At 36.7% G+C, this 12923-nt stretch overlaps 1 protein-coding gene across 1 annotated transcript; it reads left to right on the forward strand.

Moving 5' to 3' along the window:
* The first annotated feature begins 370 nt into the window (after window positions 1–370).
* On the forward strand, window positions 371–12329 carry LOC133527358 (heparanase-like). The gene has a single exon (XM_061864348.1). The coding sequence runs from the start codon at window positions 1225–1227 to the stop codon at window positions 2764–2766; it is 1542 nt and encodes a 513-aa protein (XP_061720332.1). The 5' UTR covers window positions 371–1224; the 3' UTR covers window positions 2767–12329.
* Window positions 12330–12923: the final 594 nt, after the last annotated feature.

Consider the following 12923-nt stretch of genomic DNA (forward strand, 5'->3'; position numbering starts at 1 on the left):
CACCCCCCCTGACAGAGGAATGAGTATAATTTTTTATTCCATTTTTACTGACAAAATTGGTTTACCAAAATAAAGTTACTAGCATGCGTCATAGGGACCTATGAATAACTGGAGCAAGTAAAAAGCATGTTACTTTTATTAGGATTAGAGCATATCAGCTCGCCCTTGTACTTCAGCAGAAGACTCGCGTGGGAAACTGCACATGATGTATAAAAAAACCGTTCATAAAACTTGCGAAGTGATTAAAACCTAAAACATGCGCAAGCTACATTTCTCCATGTGTGCAAGCAGCCTATTGAGTATTTTATTCTTTGGCAAGCTGCATAATGACCCTAGTGAGTATTATATTCTTTGATAATGACTGATAAAAAAAATCAAACTTTATTTTAACTGTTTTTTTAAACAATTGTAATTGCGAACCAGCCATTTAAAAAAATAATAGGATTAAATTCGAGGAGTAATATCCGGTCAAAGGCGCGAAATTCATTTTTTTATTGCCACAATAACCCTTCCGCGCCTACATTTTTAAATTTGCGCTTTTATCTGCTGACGGAAATGGCTTGTCAGTCAATAGAATAGCACCTATATATGATACTACTCTTTGGTCTATAGTATAAAATAATTATAGTCTGTCGAGCTATTTTCGTCAGTAGAAAAAGGGACAAATATAAAAAAATGTAGGAAATTCGCGCCTTTTTGTACTGACAAACTTGTATGACCGGCTACATCTTGGAGGAGTAAACAACTGGAGACGCCTTTAAGAGCCCCTCTGTCGAAAACCTCGGCTTGACATGGCTATTTCTACGTTACGTACAAATACAAATAGTCATACATTTGACGTGCCCTCCCCCGCAAGAATCGGCAGACTGTTTTGTACAGAAAATTACAGACAAGGAGACGCCTATACAAAAAAAGTAGTTTTATAGGCCAATAAAACTACTTTTTTAGTTCTGGTATCCCCGTAGTGTCATGTCAATGTCACTGTCATCCGCTTTCGCGACGCGACAAGCACAGCAGTCATTCATAGCACTTCGTATTGTCGAAACTTTCGGAGCTTCGGGTCGGTCGGTCGGTGCTTTCAGCACTGCAGCGCAGCCAAGTAGGCGCCAGCAAGCCACTACGTAACTAGTACGTTGTATCCCAATAATAAATAACAAAATGTTAAAGGACATTGTGTGAATTAACACACGTTATTTTTGATAATCGGTGTATAAAGTTTCCAAAATGCTGTCGAATAGACGCTTGATTGCTGTTTGTATGTTTGTAACATGTTGCAACGTGGGTCTTTTAGTGTTATTCTACAACCTGAATGCGCACGAGAAATGCTACGTCACCCTGGACGAGCAGTCGGTGAGAGCGGTTGTTTCCAACGAGTTCCTGAGCGTAGGCATCGACACATCAGAAATCGAGAAATATGACACAATAGACTTTACAAAGCCGAGGTTTAGAAAGCTAGCGGCGGCGTTGGCGCCCGCGCGGCTTCGCCTCGGCGGCACCATGTCCGACCGACTGATATTCAGCAAAGAGGATGCCATCCCTGCGACATCTTGCGATCTACCGTGCCCCAAAAACTACTCCAAATCAGTCTGCTCTTCAATCCATATCTTATGCGGCAAGCCCCATCCCTTCTTCATAATGACTGGCAAGAAATGGACTGAAATCAACGAGTTTTGCAAGGCAACGAAAATGAGGCTTCTGTTTACTCTAAATGTATTACTACGCAACGAAAGTGGTTGGTACGATCAAAACGCTATTGAACTACTAGAATACTCCAAACAAAAATACCACCACATAGATTGGCAGCTAGGGAATGAACCTAATTCCTTTCATCATGTTTTTAACATAAGTATCACCCCTCAAGCCTTAGCTCAAGATTTCAAACATCTCCGTAAACTTCTTAATCATTACCGCTACAAGCACTCTATGCTAGTTGGCCCTGATACTACAAGACCTCAGGAGAGCCGACCGGAATGTCTGCGCTACATGGTTGATTTCCTTTCAAATGGTTCTGACTACATAAATGCTAGGTCTTGGCATCAATATTATTTAAACAGCAGAACAGCAAAGTTGGAAGACTTTTGGAATCCTGACACATTTGATTTACTAAAAAGCCAACTAAAAACTATGCATGACCACACAACACAGTATAAAAATATACCAATGTGGTTGACTGAGACAAGTAGCTCATATGGAGGAGGCGCCCCAGGTTTATCAGACTCTTATGCAGGTAGCCCGCTATGGTTAGACAAGCTGGGCCTGGCAGCCACCTACAATGTCACTACAGTTGTAAGACAAAGTTTCTTCGGAGGCAACTACAGTCTAGTAGATAAACAGTTAAACCCACTCCCGGATTGGTGGGTAAGTGTCATATACAAGAGACTAGTTGGTAACAAGGTGTTACAAGTAAACTGTAAGTGCTCACGCTTCCAGCGAATGTATGCTCACTGTACAAACAGAAAATATACCAATGACACAACAGCAGTGACTATTTTTGCTGTAAATTTGGAAATGGCTAAAGCGAAATTTCTTCTAAATGGAACTGCTTTGCATGGAGATAATTTGTCTATTGATGAGTATATTATTCATGCTCCATCAAACAACAGACAATCTAAGACAATTTTGTTAAATGGATGGCCATTGTATTATGAGTCTTCTATGCCAGAACTAGAGCCAATCCACATAAAGTATGGTAATCATATTTCAATGCCGCCTTATTCCATTGGATTTTGGGTGATCAGGAATACATCTATCAAGGTGTGTAAGTGAATATAGTGCAGTGTTAGGCAAGCTTTTAGTGATCAATGAGCAAAATTTGGTACTCTTTGTGTTTTATATCTACAGATTTATGTATGGACTTCAGTTTTTATTTCATTCCAGTGTTTTGTCTTCATGTTTTATTTGTTTAAATGGATGTCTTTTGTGAACTGAACATGTGCCTGTCTTTATTGACATGTATGCTTTTGGAGTCATAGTACCTGTAATTTAATGCTTAAGTGTAATTTGATCTGCTGATAAACTGAATTTTTGTGACTAGACTGGTTCATTGTTAATGGCAGCTAAATGGTCATAATTATGCAATTTCAATAATATGTTGGAAATAGAAAAATCATAGAGCACAATGATGAAACTGAGTATGTGGCAAGATGTATACAGTGTGAAAAAATACTGGGCCGTGGGCGTGAAACATTCTTTTACTTTTAAAAAGAAGCAAAACTGCATTTAAAATAAAACCTAATTCGCTTGTCTTGCGTGGAAATCGAAATGACGAAAATTCTAAAAAGTAAACACTCACTATAATTTCATATAGATAATGTAAAAATTTCTCCAAGAAAATTAGGTCTTACATTCATCTGTCGTACAATCACGTCTGAAAATATCAATAATAACAACCCAAAAATATGTATACACAACCTTATAGCGCAGGGGTTCCCAATCTTTTTCAACATGCGGCGCAGTTACAAGTTTAGTATTTTGCAACGGCGCCCTTGTTTGTACATTTAAAATCACGGTCGAAAAAGAGTGACACGACGCTATATTATTTACCGATGCGAGCGCTCAAATAGGTACCCGCGAATATTTGTGGTTTCGGATAATGATAGAACTCACGGCGCCCCTCTTTACTTTCTACGGCGCACCAGGGCGCCGCGGCGCACACTTTGGGAACCCCTGTTATAGCCCATACCCAAGGTGTATACATATTTTTGCCATTTTATCGTCCGTATAATCCGTATACATAAATATTTCCAGAGGAAACCATATAAAACATCCATAAAATCGAATATTTAGTACACAAAAATATTTTTAGACAAGCGAATGCAGTTTTACGACTCGAGAATCGGACGCAGTGTGCCATGCCCCTTAAACAGGCATGGAACGCTACAAGTTATGTTTATTTTAGGTAAATGAGCTAACTTAATGTTTTAAGGCACTTTCCCTCAAGGGCCCATTATTTCTTTCCATCATGTATATTGATATTATACATATTTGGGCACAATAATTGCATTTGTAAATAACTGACAACAACGTTTTACAAAAAACAATTAATTGTGTAATAGGACAAACTTTTAGGGTAGACTTAATGTATTTTCTTCATACATGTCTATTAATTAAATGTAGCAGTGGTTATAAACTTAATGTTAAGCTTGTAAAAACACTTTATTAACATTCATTTGTATGCAATATGCATTTAATCCAGTGCATTTCCTTATTAATGCTATGTCAGCTCTTTAGAGTCGCCTTGTACTAATTCTAGCCATTCTAGTTCTTGATGCGACACTGAACACTTATGCATTTGATAACAAACTAATATTATACATTCTACTATCATGTAACATGCAACCGCCTTTAAGGTACACAATTGCTGAATAGCTTTTCTTGGAAGTATTAAGGGCAAACCTCGCCAATTGCATGCGATTTGTGTTAGGGCTCCTCTACACGATGGCCCAGCGTAGGCCAGCCTAAGGGACGCAGCTATGCGGTGGAATGAGATAGCAATATTACTTGCTCCCTCTAACGCATAAATGCGTCCCTTGGACTGGCCTACGCTGCCATCGTGTAGAGGAGCCATTACATTGCGGCATTTGATCGATTGAATTCGTTGCACCGACTTACCCGGCACCGGCAGTGATCTATAATGCATTCGTTTTGTTTCAAGGCCTTTAGAGGCCTAAAAAACGCGTGGTATTACCAAACGGGATCGTATTGCTAGTTGTCAATAGAGAGATAAGAGTCAAAAAGGATGCAAAGCAAAAGGCTTTGCATCTGCACTAGTTTTGATGAATTTTGTCTATTATTGGCTCAGTTGATACCAAGAGGCTATTTGCTTACTAGGGCTTAGGCATTATATAGGTATAAAATAATCAATTTGTATACCAGCATCTATCACAGCGCACATGCGCACAATAAGCCGAAATTCTGTTTGTTTTTTGTTATAAATTAATTAAAAATTGTGTATTGGCCTCATACCATTTGTCCTAAATTATTATAATATGTATGTCAAAAATGGAGGAGTAACGAGTTTAAAATCAAAGCTAAAATTGAAATCTCATATATCTTCAGCATTATGTATTGAAATTGGCGGTTGGCTGTTGCATTATGGCTTGAAGGTTGCAATTTTTCTCAAGTACTAGACACATTAAAATGAACCTTAATGAAAGGTACTCAAGGTGCTCTTAACTTGTCCATTATTCTTGGTGATGACACGTGTATCATTTTCTCAACAAGCTTATTCTGTTATTGGAATTTGAGCTTTGTTAAGAACGGTTGAGAGATAAAATTGAGTTTAAATGTGTATGAGAGTATTGATAGTGTTTGCAATTGTGCACTTGACATTTGGCATGGATGTTTACTTGTTTAGTTCCGAGTGCCATTTGTTACTATTATTGTGGCACATGAACTTGTGGTCGATTACGACCCTTTGTAATGGTCAGATGCTGGACTTGAAATTTATAATCTACATAATAGAACTAGGCACTGCATCGATGAAATACCTTGCTAATAATATTAATGCAAAAATAGAGAAATATTCCTGTACGGAGGTTTTTACCAGAATATAGGGTAAATCGTCTATTACTGGCCACCGTCCGATACCTAGCTAAGTGGCCACCTTAAACTAAAATGGTTAAAGTAAGAATTCTATATATTTATAGATTACATTAGTTCTGAAAATTGACTTGGATTGTGTGAATATTAAACAAAATCCTTTTTACTAAGTATAAGGTGGTCAGTTATTGGAAAGTGGCCAATAATAGCGATGGTTTAGCACATTTTTAATATAGGTAGCTAAAAACTATTTATTGAACCATTACTTCACTAATGAAAACCTTAACGTACATAAGCCGGACTTAATACCATAAGCAGTATAATGCATTTTCTAAAATACTGTGCGGATTTCGCGGTGGGACGGGTGGGGGTCTAAAAGCGGTGACAACGCACGTCATGGCAATAGTATGAAATTTCGTGAGCCTGAATGTTCATACTATTTGTAATTTATTCATGCTGTCAGCTGTTAAACTACTAATGTAATCAAGGGCCACCAGACGGTGTGATGTTTATGCGCATACTCGTAGACATTGCCAATTTGAGCCAAAGTGAACGTGAGTGCCTTGAACAGCAATATATTTTAGGTTGCGTATAAAATGTCCTACTTAAAAATATTTTATGTAGATTAAAAATAATATTACTGCCTAAGACTTTATTCATAAAATAAAAAATAACCCACCTACTTAATGTTACCGTTCTCATATGACCTGATGTATCTTGATGGAATGAGCAAATTCGTCAAACCTAGCTATGTATTTATAAAAAAGGCGCCAACTTTTTAGTAGGTACATTCTGTAATAAATATTATGTATTTGTACATATGTAGGAACCTAACACAAGGAGTATTCGGTTCCGAAGTAATACTGTAGCGATGGAGCTTTACAGTTAAAATGTCGCTACAAATGAAACACGTGTTCAAGCCGTATGAGAACATTATTTTATTTGACCATAAATGTGTACCCGGCATTTACAGACGTTGACGTAATGTAGATTACTTCCAATGTCAAGTCTTTCATTATAAGTAAAACTTTGTAAACAAATTTAATGAGGCTATATAATGAACGGACAATGATATTTCTTAGTTTAAAGATGGGTCACGACATTGTTTTGCCAATCTTATGAGACGCTGATTTAAATACAGTAGAACTGGCATAATAAAACGGTTCCCACGTAATGAGCCATTTTACACAAGTCCCTACAACTTGTTACACTTTTTCACGGTTAAAACGCTATCCCGCGATAAGATGCGTTTTAGACGTATTTCTTTAAGAAGGGTTCAGTACCCCTAGTGTACATTTATTCGATGGCGTAACGTGTTAAGTCTCATTTTGTATGGGATTTTGAGTTTCCAAAACGTTCCGCTTGGCGCGCTGTCTAAATCCCATACAAAATGAGACTTGGGCAGTGTCTTACCTGAGCGAATAACTCGCAAACGCGAAGCGGCGCGGCGCGGGTGAATTCAATCCTTTGATACCTATGGAAGTGTCCTATGTGGGCGATCTCCGAATGCCGTTGGGCCGCCGCGCCGCGTCGCATTCGCGAGTCATCGCCCACGTTAACGCAAACGCGTACGTCACGTTTCGAAATCGAATAAATTTACACTAGGGGCTCTGGTGAAATCGGTTTCTCTAATTTCAACTTGAAACTACTTCTATTCTTATTACGAAGTTACTTGAGCAAATAGATAGAATAGTCAGCCAATGAAGTGTTCAGTATTTTAGTTTGAAATGTCAAAATTATTCTTAACTTGGCAAATAAGAAGAACGTAAAGCGAGTATTCTATTTAAAAACGACAAGCTTCCAGGTATACTCGTCCTTAAAAAAATTATAGGTAGACTGTATAAGTACCTATTTAAAAAAAACCGTTATTTTCTGCCTATTACTCCCTTATTGTCTTACAAGTGGTTGGCTTTGGAATTAAATGTATTTGACTCAACAAGTGGTATTTTAAACCTGAATAAATATCAACAAATTCCAATGTAATGTTTCGAGGTCAGAGTAAAAACGTAATATGTATATGTATAATATTACATGCAAATGGGTATATTATACTCCAAAATAAGCAAACCGTTTCCCATTTCTTTAGCTCTTAGGTACTATATTTTTGTACAAACATTGTAGTTTTTAGTTGTCTGTTTACACAATCTTATGGTTTTTATTTTGTAATTTATAAGTAAATCTTTTTCTCTAGTGCTTGTTAGAATATTCGGTGCCTAATGTAAGACTGATTAGAATACAATAAAGTCGACTGTATTTAAACGCAATCTCGTATGCATTGCATGCAATGCATATCAAACTTGCATCAACATTCAAAATGGTAACCACACATGAATGTTAACGGAACTACGCTCCTTTGTGGAAATGGAAAGGATGGTGGAAGTCTCACGAACACTCCGCCAACACGCCGCTCCCATACAATCTAAGTTCCGCTCTTATTTTAAATCAAGCTGCAATGACCTGAAACTTGTCATGAACATTCAAGTAACATATTATAGTTTGTCAAAGGGCTATCTCATTTCAAACATAGACAGAGGGAGTCATACTATCTTTGTCTTACACTAGTACTAGCATCCAAAAGAAAAGGATGAGTATAGTTTTTATTGTTCTTATTTACTGACAAATTGGTTTGACCAACTATACCTAATTTATTTATTTATATCAAAGAGTGTGTCATTTTTTTTGTAAGTATTAAAACGTTTACTCGCTCTATTTCCTTTGTATTACAATTCCTCGAAACGAACGAACGTAGTTATATATGTTACTTGAATATCCATGCTAAGTTTCATGTCAATGCAGCAAGTCGTTTCAAAATATGACCGATTGTATGGCGGCGGCTACATTCGTGACAAACTTGCGCTTGTACACAGTCACGCTCTGTGACTTGAGCCATTTAGGATAGGTACTAGCTAATTTGGTTGTTCGAAACATACGCTATGGAATCTAATTTAGCTGGAACCCTTGATGGCTCAGCAATCATGGAGCGTGACTGTACATTAACAAACTTACGCTACTTCCCCGGTTGTTAGATTATATTTTTATCCAGGCTGTCTAAATAGGCTAATAAAGAGGTTGCGAAAATTCAGTCGAATATATTTATTTGCATTGCATAAAACTGCTGAGATATAATGTGGCATATATTTTACTTGTTAAAAAAATATAAATCCTATATTGATAACGTAGTGAACTAGGCATTCAAGTCGATAATTTGTCATGAAGGACAGGGGTCAAAAGCATTTGTCGTATGCGCACATTCCTGACCTTCAAAATATTTCTCAAAGAAAAAACCTAAAACTTATTCTGTTTGAACTCCATGTTCAATATAAATGAATACAATTTTTTACTAAATTATTTAAATGTAAATTGATAGTTTATAGGTACCTACCTTTTCTGAGCGACTTTAAATTGAGTTTGGTAGAGAATAATATAGTACGTAATCTAATAGTAAATAAGTACTTATGTTTTTAATTCTTAGGTTTTATATTTTTATATGATATACGTTTATATTGTTCTAGATGTGGCCTAGATATGTGCAGTTAGCGTCAGTGTCTGACGGCCAAAGTGGCCAAATATATCGTAACACCTTTGTTACCATAAACATGGATGTGATATGAGCCGATATTTGATGCTGGTACGACATTAACATTTGTAATGCCTTGAACTCTTTGGGAACACGCCAAGTTCTTGAAATTTACATTCTCCTAAAACTTAATTCCCGCCTGCTTTTATTTTATTGAAGGTCAGTAAGTGGATATAGTACATACACGAATTTTGGCACGATAAGTTTTTAACGTTTTTATCCGACTGACGAATAGAGAGATTAGAAATGTTCGAGTGTATGAAACTGGTTGTGTGACGTGTGTATAGAAATAGTTATTTCCGATACAAATGCAGACAATAGGAAATTCATAACGAGTAATGATAAATTAAAATGCCACCGAAGGGACTGTTGTAAATCGACACGAGTTGCGAATGAACTATTCGCACGTGAATCGTACAACGTTTTACAGTACATATAGCTCTTTATCCTTTTGAACGCCACGCCTCCTATCGCACGCGGCGCGTAATCGTGAACCTTGTCGGTACGCATGAAGGTTGATATTGGGCTGTAGCCGCGCCCGTCATATGACGTCTTTGGCGGTCAAAAGGTTAAAGTTTCGACACTGTTATAATACGTAACCTAAACAAAGGTGTTCATCTCTATGTTATATTAGGTAATAGTTGTCACTGTTGATCAAATGGCCGTTCTAGAATAATATTGTCGATCTACTTATGTTCAGATTGTGCATTGTGCACTGTTAAATATGTTACTTTACTAGACAGCTCTATATATGTTCTTTAATTTATTTTTCTAGACATTAAGTTATTTTTTTTTTTAAAGAGGCACCTCCGACTATCTTGTGGTTAGTTTGTTTAAATACTGCAGCATTATTAGAGTTGGACCAAGACAAGTCTGCAACGATTTTGATACTCGTAGCACACGCAGTGCAAGTGTTATTTAGACTTGTCTTGGTCTAACTCTAATATGTAAATCCATTGCAAGACATGTTTACTACAATGATTAACTTTTGATGTTGCCCGTTCGGAGATTTTCTAATTACATTTACTCTAAGAATAGGAATACTTAGTGAAAACATTGTGTCAAAATACAACATCTCTTTATAACCTACGTTATCTCGTTATTAGGTCTTGAGATATTGATATAATTACTTAAAATATACCTAAGATATGCATAATGTGTATGGCCATAAATAGTATATATTGCTATCTTTCGCTATATTAATTAATATTATTAGTCCGCAACAGAGCAATCAAAACAGGTCAGCGTATGTTTTAATTGCTCTTTTGCGTAGTCTTGTTTCTTCTTGAAAGATAATAGAGAACCTTTGTAAAACTTTGGGAACAAGTCAAATTATTTTAGCAAATATTTTCATATGTTTTTTAAAGTAGTCACACTATACTTAGTCAGGTCATAAGTTCTGTCAAAAAGGTTTTAACTGATAAAAAAGCTATATATATATATATATATATATATATATATATATATATATATATATTATGTTGAAAGCTTATCAGTCTAATGTTGAATAACTTACAATATACATTAACGTAATTTCCTGAGTCAATTTGTATAATTCTATATAATCTTCGGAAAAATGTTATGAAAAAACATGCAAAAATACGCGAAGTGTTCAAGGTGATTTTGATCCCTATTTATTTATTTATCTTTATTACATGGTTGAATCTTACATAAAACAAAAGCTGGATCTTTTATCTTTCTTAAAATATATAATTCATGTGTGTTGGTAGAGCCAAAATTGCAACTGTACCTATTTTACCAAACCTAGTCGGATGGCAGTCAAAAATTAGCGTGTCACTGAAAAGTGACCTAAGTTTGAAAGGTATTAGCTGAAGTAAAGACTTGTCAGAGAACTAAATACTGGTGACAAAATAACGTTCTAATAAAGTAAGTTCATATAAATAAACAACTGTACCTATTCTATTAATGTGACACTCATTTTTACTCCCTTTTGTGAAGTTTAAATTTTCACAATCCAGCCGCGTATTCGCGTCTAACGAAAATCCCAAAGTAAATAAGTAGTAAATAAAAACTTTATAACAAGCTTTTAAATCATGGCAAACTTTTTTTTATTAAAAGCTTTATATTATCAGTCAAAACCTTTGTGACAGAACATATGACCTAACTAAGTAGATGTAAATTATGAACTGAAGTAGATGTCATGTACTACGTCGTGAAATTGGGACTGGTTCCGCCGTAACGGAGTAGCCCAGGGGTTCATGGTCCGCGACAGCTAAAGACGTCTATGTTAGTTTATAACCTTTGTAAAGTTTCACTCCCTTGCCAATCATCATATGTCATCATATTTGTGTTACATTGTACAGATTGTACTACTTTATATATTTAATTGATAGCTCGACTTTTCTCTCCGGCAAACTGTGGGCTAGGCTTAAATTTAGCTTTTCTATAGGTAATGTTTACAACCTTCCTAATAAATCCGGAGGTATAGCTGGATTTACATACATCCCCACATTACATGCAAGTTCTAAGTTTCATTATGGTTGTGTCAATTTGTCTCCCAATACTTGGAGGAAATAATATGTGTTGTGTTCCGTAAAACCACCTAACTTTAGTCCAAATGGCAGCAATCATTGGTCCAAAATTAATCTTCGTACAGGTGTGGCTACAGGGAGCGTGCATGAATGTAGGGCGCAGCACAGGAGCCATTGTTTACTAACACGAAGTGTAAATGTCAAGTTTAAGCTTCCAATCGAAGATGGCAGACCCAAGAAAACGTACGTGAACTGTAGAGAGTACCGCTTGCTTTGGCGTGAAGTGTCAACGTAAAGTTTATGGTTCCGATTCAGGCCACGAGATGCCAGACCCTACTATGCACAAGAAAACACGTGACGTGTAAATGTACATGTTTATGGTTCCGATTCAGGCCACAAGATGGCAGACACTCCAACGCGCACGGTCCCTATAAGTATGTGCAAACATTGGTAGGTATTCATTCTATTATAATTAGTTAGACCATAGTTGTAGTATTGACTATAATTGAGTGGTTCTACAGTTATTATTCATTATGCCCGTTACTGTTAATGATCTCATTTATCATCTACTTAAATGACTTAGCTAATATATTATATCTACATACTTTGTAATACAATAGTATTGATAACAAATTGTCAAAATTGTACCCATAGATCTGCGTATTCAATTAAATTTGTGCCTTTACTCGATAATAAATATTGCTGCCTCTATATCAAAATGTGTTTATTTAACTTACCCTCCTCTTCAGTTCTAGCACTCAAGGATGTTTTAGTCATGAAGCCGGTTGTGAGTTATCTGTGGGTTACCAAAGATGTTTTATTATTGTAATTGTAACATTGTTTTGTTACTGGGATTTGACGGAGTGATCAAATACTCTACCTATAAGAGGAAGGTGTAGACTCAAATTAAACTTCTATCCGTAGTGAACTAATATATAGAAAAAGCAGAAGTGATTAAGTGATTTAGAAAAAAGAAAACAGCAGCCAAATAACACTAGACCCTACTCATAGTGTTGTGTTCCTGCCGGTGAGTAAGGTTGCCAGAGCTCAACGAGGGGTGGGGGGGGGGGGCGGGTTTAGGGTTGGCAACGCGCATTTAACTCCTCCGGAGTTGCAGGCGTACATAGGCTACGGAGACTGCTGCCCATCAGACGGGCCGTATGCTTGTTTGCCAGCGACGTAGTATAAAAAAAAAGCCTCCGCCGAGCCCGGCGGCTACGTTGAGCTACTGCTTTATAGTTTTATACAGTAAAAAGGTGCATTCGCAACAGGAGGGAACGGTCACTTTCACCATCGTGTGAGCTCGGTTGTGC

This window comes from Cydia pomonella, chromosome 1, assembly GCF_033807575.1.
Source record: "Cydia pomonella isolate Wapato2018A chromosome 1, ilCydPomo1, whole genome shotgun sequence".
NCBI lineage: Eukaryota > Metazoa > Arthropoda > Insecta > Lepidoptera > Tortricidae > Cydia > Cydia pomonella.

Coding starts and splice junctions, on each gene's coding strand:
- LOC133527358 (XM_061864348.1), top strand. CDS start 1,225: ATGCTGTCGAATAGACGCTTGATTGCTGTTTGTATGTTTGTAACATGT.